The 11,970-nt window shown below is 33.8% G+C and overlaps 1 protein-coding gene across 1 annotated transcript; it reads left to right on the top strand.

Moving 5' to 3' along the window:
• The first annotated feature begins 1,881 nt into the window (after window positions 1-1,881).
• On the top strand, window positions 1,882-9,712 carry LOC128238649 (uncharacterized). Its single transcript, XM_052954774.1, has 9 exons — window positions 1,882-1,965; window positions 2,504-2,728; window positions 2,980-3,147; window positions 4,332-4,457; window positions 5,383-5,454; window positions 6,634-6,699; window positions 7,018-7,132; window positions 7,742-7,822; window positions 8,865-9,712. The coding sequence occupies exons 1-9, from the start codon at window positions 1,911-1,913 to the stop codon at window positions 8,947-8,949; spliced, it is 993 nt and encodes a 330-aa protein (XP_052810734.1). The 5' UTR covers window positions 1,882-1,910; the 3' UTR covers window positions 8,950-9,712.
• The last annotated feature ends 2,258 nt before the right edge of the window (window positions 9,713-11,970 follow it).

Here is an 11,970-nt window from a genome sequence, read left to right as displayed (position 1 = left end):
ATGAATGGTTATCGTCCTCTTCTACCTTATATTTGCACACAATTAGGTTTTAGCCACAGTGGCTTGATGACAAAGGCTCATTAAAGTCACAATAAATAATTTCAACTAGCCAAAATCATATTTTATACATACTTGAACATGTATATTATCATAAAATGAGATTTTAAAAAAAAATACCCTCATCATATTACAGTATAGGTTATTTTTGAATTTTGTCAAATCTCATTTTATGTTTATGGCAATGTATTATATTGATTATATACATGTTCAAGTATGTATAAAATATGATTTTGGCTAGTTGAAATTATTTATTGTGACTTTAATGAGCCTTTGTCATCAAGCCACTGTGGTTTTAGCCTTTTTAACAAGTTTCATACCTTACCCGCTGTAATTTACCACATATTCCGCTTTTCTTATACGTACGAGAGCCACCATCTCGTTGGAGCGCTTGGAAACAGTCACGTTACAAAGTCATTATGCTATATAAATGCTGAGCTCTCAATACAGGGAAATTAGTTGGCATGACATTTTTTTCATCATCAGCACTGTGACAAGATAGCATCAAAGCTATATATACCACTGGAATGTCGCTCTCAGAGTGGTTGTCGTCGATCTGATGACTGCAGTGGAAATCTCAGTGCCAAGAAAACTTGAAATGCGTTTGCTATCTGGTAGACATTTAATAGCATCATGTTGCTTATAAGGCTGTGATTTTGCGACAAATCACTCATACAATTGACGTCTTTTATTAGGAACATACCGTCAACGCACTCAATGATAGTTGTATCAATGCATAAAGACCATACAGTACCTAACGTTAAATAGTGATAAATACCATTGCCAACTTTGGAGCTTATCAGGGTAACGACGGTCTCCTCTATCGATTTCTCCTCTCAGTGCAATAGTAGCGTTAAGATACGCTAGTTTAGCACTTATTCATCTACTGGACGCAGTGTAAGATTAAGGCAGATAAGAAATACAAAATTTATGAGGGTCAGTTTTGGACGATTAGATTTAGCCATAATTAGGTAGAGCTCTTCTATAAGGGGAAACGTTAGTTGATAAAGTACTGAAATCTCAAATCACCTCTGATAAACTTACTTCTTTTACATGTTATATTCCGTGTCTTTTGTTGAAGTCTTCAATTGATCGTTTATCAAGACATTTAATTGAGGCCATTTCCACACCTTTACTTTAACAGTTTGGATTTTTTTCTAATAGCAGTGTAACACAAAATTGGGTGTGAAATTTCGGATAGGAACAGCTAAATTGAAATATTAACTGCAGTTGCTATCATTTAGTACCGGTCTTTAACGACACAAGTCAAGTAAAATGTCACTAATGTTGTATTGACAATAAGACAGGTATACCCTTTTATTCCATAACAACACGTTGATTTAATGGAATTTTGACACGTTATGAAAACCTCGTTACTAAATATATGCTGACAAAATTCCATGTAAGACATATCTTGCCTAATCAAAATAATTATATTTACGCTAAATTTATAAACATGTTTGGTTGAGTGCAAAATGGTATTGAATATCAAAGTGGCAAGGGGACATCCAAAGAAAATTTGCAATGTTAAAAGGTATGAAACGTCCAGAAAATATTGATACGCCATACATATTTGTATTGTCCCTGGTTACATGCATACCAAGTTTAATTTGAATATCTTGAGCCGTGCTGGAATAATGCCGGCCAAGACTAAAGTTATTGCACGATTTCTGTAGCTCGATCTTTTTAATAAAAAAACGGACGAGCTTATAAAAGCGTTTGAGAAAAACGCCACTAAGATTAAATCGGTGATCCATTCCCTTTAACTTACGTAACAATATAACCTTTTATATAAGCACCGGTGAGCGGAAACAGGAAGGATTGTCTGTTTCGTTTCATTTTTCATTCAAATAATGGAGAGACGCCTATATGAAACGGAATTATTTTGTGGGCTCTTAGTTTTATTAGGTTATCATATGATTTTTACAAACTTTTAATATATATTACTATTTGATATTGTATCAAATTATATTAATCAGCAATTATAAATTTTAAAACAGGAACAAGTTCTAGTAATTTTTCTAAATGGTTTATTGCCTTATTATTAAATGAGATCAGAACGCTTTTCTTTTCCTGTGTTTACATTTATTATTTGTTTAATGGATGTTTTTTTCAGGTTAAAATACTATACATTTGTAATGCATACATCAATAGCTCAAATGTTACCAATAAGATAACAAGGGGCTGGATAATATATTTAAAAAAAACTTAATTCAACGATAAAATCGTGACATTAAAATGGTTAAAACATACTCAATGCATTTGTGGACTTGAAAAAACATGATGTATATGTCTGTGACAATGGGCATCTCGATTTAAATTAAGTATGTTATAAACTTTTTAAAGATATTAGAAAAACGTACATATTCTACAACATACATATTAAATACAATCTAATATTTGTTAAAAGCAATTGCTTAAATCAATAAGACTGTATGTTTTCCAGTTAATGTTGTTCAAGTAGTTGGGTTTGACCCATGTATACCTGGAAGCCACAAGGAATTTCCAGATGTGAATTTTGGGGATCGAAATGAAAACTGCATACATGAAGCAGGTTCGGAGTGTGACTATTATCTGCCCGCCAAATGGTACTCCTCGAAACTGGGTGATTTGGCAACTGAATGCCCACAAACAGGAACTTGTGGTGTGATTTATCCAGCTTGGATTAATGGTAAAGATGGCATTATGCTATTTACTTTGATGTTTACTTTTCTTATTCCCTTTTAGCTACAAAATATCTTAGAAAGCAAATTTTGCATGATACAGGAACAAAACCGATAGCTAAAATGTCCACTACGGTCACGCATGTGGCAAAAAAAGAATTCGAAATGAAACACCAACATATGTTGGTTTCATTTTATAGTAAAAGTATATTGATAGCCATTAATAATGTAAATAACTAATTAGGTCGTTCTGTTGCAGGCTCATTTCCGACAGAAGAAGAAGATATAGTCAATTTGACTATCTGCATTAAGTTCAAAAATGATTGTTGCCATGACAATAGTCTAACAGCGCAGGTTAAGAACTGTAGTGATTTTTTCGTGTATTATCTTCCAACGCTAATTCAATGTCCCAGTGTTTACTGTTTTGGTAAGTTTGTTTCTGATTGTAGATTTTAATATTATACCTTATATAAAAACATGTTCATAGTAAATGCAGATGTCGATATCTTCCACTTGACTATGAACAATTGTCTATGTGCGTTTATTTTGAATGTCAAAGTAAATCAAAACGAAATAACAATTAATGGGCCGATGGTTTTCAGACTCGTTAAAGTGACACTCTTATTCAAAATCAATACATACACATGTAAAACAAACACAAAGTTTGACTGATAAACAATTTACTACTCACTAAATAATACATTTATGGAAATATTAACTACTGGTAACAATATTGTAACCGTGTATTTAATAACTGAAAGCGCAAAAATATTAAATGATTGGTGAATGCTAAAAGATTTACTGCGATTTACTATTGTCCCATAATGTAGACATACCATGATTTAGGCAATTTCATTTAAAGTAAACATGGTATCCTTCATAAAAACCATTGTTTTCGACATTTATTCATTCTTTATCGTATATTAAACAATTGTATTAATTGTGGTAAATTTTATTTGGGAGTAAGAGTGCATCTTTAAAGTTAACAACGGTATTCGAATTGTATTTTTTTGTGAAAAGCTCGTATATTTAAATAATTCACGTACAGCTGAAACAAGTGACCCTATCCTTGTTAGAAATACTGGAGTCGAGTAATCACAGATAGTTATATATAACAGTAATAATTTATGACCATTATTTACATTATTTATAGTTGAACTCAAAGCTGAAACTGCAAATACGAATGATTTATCAATCTTATTTAAATTTCCTGTATTTCCATTTCAGTGAATGGTTATTATTCGTTTCCATCTGGCCAGTGGTTTAACCGATTCTCATACAACCTTGCACAAGACAATTATATAATGGTTTTTGATCGAAAATATGTGTTTATTGTTTTGTTAATTTAACCATGTGATTATGTATAATTATTTATAGTTATTATACAATAATCTTTATTTAAAGCTGCACTCTCACAGATTTACCACTTTTACAACTTTTTTATTTCGGTTTCAAGACAAAAAATAAATAAGTTGTCAAACGTTCAATCTGTGAGAGTGCAGCTTTAAAGTCGGGTATTCGATACATTAGAAACATACATAAGAATCATTAGTTCAATGAGATATTTTCCAACATTACACCTTGAATCTGTGTCAAAACATTTTTCTTCAGATTCAGACTTACCCTGTAAATATGATGAACCATTAACCAGTTCATCCTCAAATATTACTTCATCATCAACTGCGCCCTCGGTGTCAGTGGTGTCGTCAACAATAACCGAGTCTACCATCACCGACAGTAACTATTTTAGTTTCAGGGGTCAAATTGGAAAGTTTCTTAGCAACATTAAAGGGACTAGACACCAGATGGGCCCAAAATCAGCAAATACAGTATATCCTCAAAACAAGCTAAGAATTGTCAATACGAACTAGTATGATATCGATATTACATAACTTTGCATGATTAAAATACTATTTTGTTTACCAGTTTAAAAATAGCGCATACCGGTTTCCCAGTTTATAGTGTGTAAATTTAGCATGTGAAAGTCACGTTTTTAGTAGAGATACATATACCCACTCCTACGCACAAGGTACAGAAGGTAGAAAATTCAGCTCTCTATAAGCTTATCAAATAAAGCTCACCATGAGTCAATTTCTGACCACTGTACGCAAGAGTGTACCGACGTTATTCTAAAATTTACTGGTATTTACGTATTAGACAAGCCCAGTAAATTTCGAATTTGAAAAATGCGCAAAAACTGCGAATGATACATGTGTCGTAAAAAATGGGATACAACAGTAAGTAAAATTAAATGCGCTGTGCACAGCGATTTCAATTTGTATGTAAGTTTTTGACAAAAGATTTTCCTTGCAATTATATATCATCTGGTGTCTAGTACCTTTAAATTAAGGAGCAGGTCGAATCGTTTCGCTTTCCCCCTTCGATTGATTTTTTGAAGAGATATGACTGCTCCTATTTTAATTAAGTTATTGTATACCCTTTTCGCTATTGCACCTGTTTTAGAAACTGTTACTTTAAACATTATGAGGTTCATAGTAAACTACATACCGAATTTAAACATTATCAAAAACTGTTCATGCATTTTTGTCTATACATTGCATTGGGTAGACTACTGCATTTGATTTTGTAAAATCTCTTCTCAAATTCAAATTTGATAATTGCTAGATATGTGTATAAAGATTATTTTTCAAAACTTTGATAGAAAAAACTTACCACACCGAGGCGACAACCCAATCCCAACAGACATCTTTGAACATCACCAAGGATTTTAACAGTAAGTAGCGTTCGCAAGATGTATAAACACTTTGAATGTCCTGTAAGTGTTGAATAATCGGACGAATTTCATACTTGAACATCGACTCTAAATTGACAACCATAATCGATCTTTGAATCGGAAATATTCGAAAGCGCGTTTCCATTCTTACAACTAGTATGCAAATACCATATATATATACCAGCTTGGATATTTTTTTATATAATGTGACCTCAATGAATGAAATCATACATGTGTAGTTTATGCTGTTTAATTAAAACAAAGCAAAACACGATTGATGTCCGGTTAGCGCAGTGGTTAGCGCACTCGCTTTTCAATAAGGCGACCCGGGGTCGATTCCCGGCCTGGGCGCATGTAAGTTTGGCTAGTGGTCAGCAAGCCGGACATGTGGGTTTTCTCCGGGTTCTCCGGTTCCCCACAACACAAGACCACACTCTCGCGCAACATCGAGCCAACGAGAGTGACTTAGTATAAGCTATCATAGCTTCCTTCACAACCGTTGTAAAATATATAAATGTTAAAGTAAAACACAATAGAAATCGATATATTCATAATCAAGTATTGCCGATCATCGCGCAATCTAGGTCATGTAAGCACGTGCATCTATCAGTGTATTGCCCACTGAGGCTCATGAGTCAGGCACACTCAAATTACATGTGTATAGACAAAGTGCATATTGCATTAATCAACTTGTTGGTCGATTGTGAAACAATTTTTATTTTAATGTATCATAATAAAATTGTCAATTTACAGACAATTCGAGTTGTTTTTAATTTCCTCATACTGGATATATTGTGGGACAAGCATATTATACTTTTATTAAAATTTACGATGGTATCTGCAGCAATATAATCCTGCTACGAAACATACAATAAATAATTGTTTCCGCTGCCTGGTTGATTTCGCTTTCGATGGGGGGGAAACAAATGCTTTCATATTATAAAACATATCGACATCTAGTTAAGATATCTCAATAACGGGGAAATTAAAGAGGTCTGAACATAAGGACTTTAACACTCCCTTTCTAGTATATAACAACGGTTTTGAATTATCCGTCAAAAATATTCTTATATACAGGTCAATGTACAAAGATATATGAACACTTGGCCCTTTGTTTCCCGATCGGATAATGAATTGACAGTATCTCATTATATATATATATACGATTTCTAATTCTAGACTCCGCTAACAATGGTTCAACCGAGGAATCAACCTACCCTTCAACAGGAACAACTCAGCGTAGCGGTTCGTACAGAAAATATTTTAAATGCAATCAGAATCGAGTGGATTAATATATTATGCTTTAAAGGTAAAAGAGCTAAAGGAAATATAACTTAAGGATAATTTAATTAATGATATTCGGCCATTCAACCTTTCAAGGATGTATTAAGCAAATGACGTTTTGACAATATATGTACTTTAAAAGTAGTACAAAACAAATTGAAATAGTTTACAAATGATAATTTCACTTTTTCAGAACCATACGTGCCACTACTTATGTTTTGCAAATAACAAAGGTCGATCCTCAAATCTCTTGAATACGTTTTTACGTTCTATTCGCAGATGCAACCGCCACGGCTGTCATACACGAAGCGGTTCAGACGTACATAGCAGTTTTAGTAACAGTCCTTGTTGTTATAAAAGCAGTGGTGTTTCTGAGGTCCAAATGTGGTAAAAGGTGTAAACAAATTGTTTATCTTATTGCTTCTATGAATATATAATTACTGTTTGTGCGTGAACTCAACATTTTGTTCATCAGTATGATTATGCATTATAAAGCACCAGTCAGTTGTAACCACGGTCCCTCCAGGTCCGGGGAATAGCGTGGACTTTGACTTTCGGTTCAGCCAAGCCCGGGTAAAATCCCCGCCCTGCGAGGTCGAACCGATGGTTAAAACCCCGCCAAATGCCCCCGCACCCAAGGTACCCTAAGTAAGGCACATTCCCCGGTAAATTTGGCGCGAATACAAAACCACCGAATTCATCCGGCACTGCGGGGCCACCGGGAAGGTAAAAACACGGCTATTTCCCCGGCTATCCCCGGTTAACTTCTGGACCTTGGGGACCGTGGTTACAATTGAATGATGCATAACAGACATACAGAATGATAAGACAAGACGATGGGTTTTATTGAGGTTAACTACTAGTATAAAGTTTTCGGACATCTAACTTGGGTTATAATTATTAAACGCTCGTATATCAAAATGTGCACATGACCACAATAGTACATGAAATTAGTTTGCAATGCTTATAAAAATCATTACTTTTGTTTTTATGTTAAAAACAGAATTACAAAAAAGGCTGTACCGTACGAATGTCTGCCAGCTCGACCAGAAACCGGCGAATACAATTTAATCGGTCGTATAAGGTAGGCACGTGTATAAAGTACATGTATTTGTTTTGATGATAGTAATTCATTAAAGTATCCATTGGTTTCAATATCAAAGCTTGACAGTTCAACGTGCCATTGTTCATACATTATGTTAACTGTTTATGCCTTGTGGACCCGTATAATTTTGGAATCACTTGAAGTGTCATTGCTTGTTGATAACTGATTTATATGTAGAAAAAAGGATGAAAAAAACACACATTATTAATACAAATGTTTCAGTTTATAGCTTTGACCTTTGTTTCTTATGTTAATTTTAGTGGACTTAAAATTTCATATTTTGCAATCGTTTTATGCGAAAAACGACTTATTTGATAACATTTTCGGTATGTTTTTTTTTTATAATTCCTTATTTACATTATAAATTTTTTTACTTTCAACTAATTCCATGACAATATCGGTCACCAAGCATAAAAAGTAACATTCTTCACCATCAATTCGGATACTAAGTACCTTAAACACTAAGTTGCACTCCCTTCTGGAGAAGCTCCACGAAACGTTTATTAGCCCATGCCTGCACAAAAAATAGTATTTTTAAAAAGTCCAAAAATGCATTTAAAGCTCAAAGATGGTAAATATTACTTAACGTATTTTGTTCCCATTAAAATATATAGTAGAAAAGGCATCCTGCAGTCTGCACCAAATCTAGTTCATCATTAAAATAATTAAATCTTGTAAATTATTTGATCAAGCAATAGCTTACATATGTTTTGAGCAACGCATTCTTGTAAATATTTATATGAAAAGCTACAGACACAATCTTTGTAGCCAAAAGTTTTAACATAAACCCCGTTTAATGGCACAGGGTATACGCCAAAGACATAGAACACAAAAACAAAAAGCTCCAACGAAAAACAACACGGAACAACTGCACCGAACTCCACAAACGACACAGTGCTAATATACTATATTAAAAGAAGTTGTGTTTATAAAGATGTCCAATTTCAATTTCGAATAATTTTATGTTCAATGGCACAACGTCTCAACCCAAATTGATGATTTCTTTTTCGTTCATGTACAGAGAAAGTACACCAGCCAGAGCTTCTTACCTAACACCAACAATGGATATGCGCTCGTCAAATACCCAGGCTGATGCAGCCTGCTGAGTGCTGCAGTGATGTTAATATCTGTGTCTTCCTTCTTCGCAGTTATATTTATGGGCATGTTGAGCTCAAATGTTTAATTCTCGACCAAGCGATGCAAAAAAAAGATCGACCCGTATGTGATGCCCCTATCCCAGTTTTGCAGGACCGTCATGCGAAATATAGTCTTCACAGGATATTTCTATCGAAGGATTGTGGATGTCCGGAGCTCCTCTGACCATAGGGCGATAGTGTTGTATATATACTGACAAGAAACAAGTACATAAAGAACCTTATACGAATTTGCAAATGTGCAATATTTTTCAGCTCTATGCGTATGACTTCGGTATCGGGTCAAGACGGCCTGGTACTTTACCATTGTTATACCTTTCAAAATATTATTTTGTTCGAAATTCAGGATTATTCAGGATCATTTGTTTATGTGTTTGGTAGAAGTTGTTATTCAGGCCCCAATTTATCGAAACTTCTGAAGCCTCTTATAACAGGATGGATTAAGCTAATCTCATTATTTTTGTTGCTCTATAAAATGCGTATTATTTACTTTTTAAAGAGTTTTTAGAAATTATGTAGACATATTCTAAATAATAATGACAATAAGACATTTCTCATTTATCAAAATCCATTTTTAATATGTGTTTTGGCTAATTGAAATAAGTGACTTAAACCTGTTATGCTTAAGAAGTTTCGAGAAATTGGGGCGAGGTTATTACATGTACATTATACTTATGATTGTCTTGAGAATAAAATACGGTTGTACTTTTTTATATTTTATTTTACAATTGAATTTATGCTACAGTTCATATATAAAAGATACATAGGATAATGCTTTGGCGTTCGTAATATTTGTTATTCTCAATCAATAACAATGAACTACAGTAACTGGCCAAAGAGTGTTTAGACAAAATGTCAACATATTTCTCAACAATTATTATCTACATAGGAAATTTGAATTATGAGTTACTGAAAAGAGATATAAAGTTAACCTCTTCAAAATATTAGTGATAACTTAAGCATGAAAATATTATCTCTGAACCAACATGTTTTATGAAAAGCTGCAAGCCTACTCTTATTGATGTCATTCTCATCAATGCAAAGTCTTGCAAAACCTCATGACAATCAGTATACGTGTAAGCCATTTATAAAAAAGAATTTCACTTTTAGGTCATACAAACACTTTGTAAAGAAAACAACACTTTTTAATGAATATTGTTTCCATGTACCCTTCCATCTTGCCAATATATTTGAGGACATAACTTATATAAATATATATATATATATATATTGGACTAATGCATATCTATTGAAACAAGTCATTGACGAGCATGCCACAATAATCCCCAAAAAGGAATCCACCACCTGACATGAACTATAGCTATCGTAAACTTATTCACAACACTTGATTTTATGAACTGGTTTACTTCCAACCATATTTCAAGCAATTTTAGTTGGCCCAAGGCTGTTAAAGACATAAAGCTTCAATATACTTAGTCACATACTATTTTTTGTTGAGTGTGATAGTTCATTAAATTGTACTGCCCAAATGTCTAAAATGTGCAAAAAAGCAGCTGATTATTCTTCAAAAACTAATTGTTGACGTTTAACACTAAGCCTGTTATCTTTTATATTTTATCCGATCCAATTTCAACTATTGTCCAATTGTTTGGCATTTTTATAGTTAGACCAACATAGAAAAAACATGAGAAAAGATTCAATACAGAACTTTCAAAAATTGATTTCAGTGATTACACATAACTCGTTACTGATTGTTCCAAGGCGGTACTGCAATCCTTGATAAACAAACCTAGTGTTTTCTAGAGTTTTGCGCTGTTGTTCAATGTTTATGTTTTTGTTCTATGTCTTTGGCGTTTCCCCTTGCCATTAAACACATAGTTTATGTGTCAACTTTTAGGCTACTGAGCTTGTTTCTGTAGGTTTTCACATAAATATCATGAAAAGCCAACATTACATCTATGAAGGGTGAAATGCATCTTCAAAACATTGCACCTTTTCAGACAAAATTGGCAATCTATGAAAACTGTGTAGTTGTGCCGTCAGTAAGATTAACTGAATATTGAAGGAACGCTTTCCGCGTTGAGGCCAGTCAGGTATTGAACGGCTTCCCAAAGAAAATAAGGTGCCCTGATAACTACCTAGAATACAGAAGGCTGCTCCGCACGTTCAGTTGTCCCTCTTATAAGTTCTCAATGGGCAAATATTTATATAACTTAAAAATAAGAAGAAATTGAGAATTATTAGGTCTTTCACTGAATTCACTAGGCTTTGTCTTAACTAAAAAGACGTTTTCAGTGGGATATGGCTTACACCCACTGAACACGATGTGATAGTAAAAACAAGAGAAACAAGAGGCCCAAAAGAGCCTATGCTCTATAGGCTGGTTTTGTGTGGTCAACATCACTGTTTTCGAAAAGAACCAACCTCTTCTGGATATCTGAATACTGTAAAAGTTTCATCGAGATACAATCAAAACTGAAGACTGTGTCATGTTCGCAAGCATTTTAACAACATAGCATTTTTTATACTATCAAGGCCCATAATCTAATCATTTCAAGGCCCATAATCTAGGCATGCATGTGCAAATCTAGCTGGTTTTCAAAAGGAACCGAGCTCTAATGGATATCCAAATACTGCACAAGTTTAATCGAGATACAATCAAAACTGAAGACTGTATCGTGTTAAAAAGCAATTATTTACACAATAACATTTTTATACTATCAAGGCCCATAATCAAGGCGTGCATAGGAGGATCTGGCTGGTGTTCGAAAGGAAATAAGGTCTAGTGGTTATCTAGATACTGTACAAGTTTCATCAAGATACAATCAGAACTGAAGGCTGTATCGTGTTAACAAGGAATTGTTTACAGACGCACAGAGGCACGGACGCACATACTACGTACACATTACCATCGCATAAGCTCTTTTAGCCTTTTGCCAGTAGAGCTAAAAAACAGGCATTTTGAATATCAATAATGATCATCAAATTAAATGAAAAAGCCTAGTGATGATT

The sequence above is a fragment of the Mya arenaria genome, chromosome 6 (assembly GCF_026914265.1).
Source record: "Mya arenaria isolate MELC-2E11 chromosome 6, ASM2691426v1".
In the NCBI taxonomy this organism is placed as follows: Eukaryota; Metazoa; Mollusca; class Bivalvia; order Myida; family Myidae; genus Mya; species Mya arenaria.
Note: the sequence above shows the minus strand (reverse complement) of the source record. Positions and strands in the feature narration are given on the sequence as shown.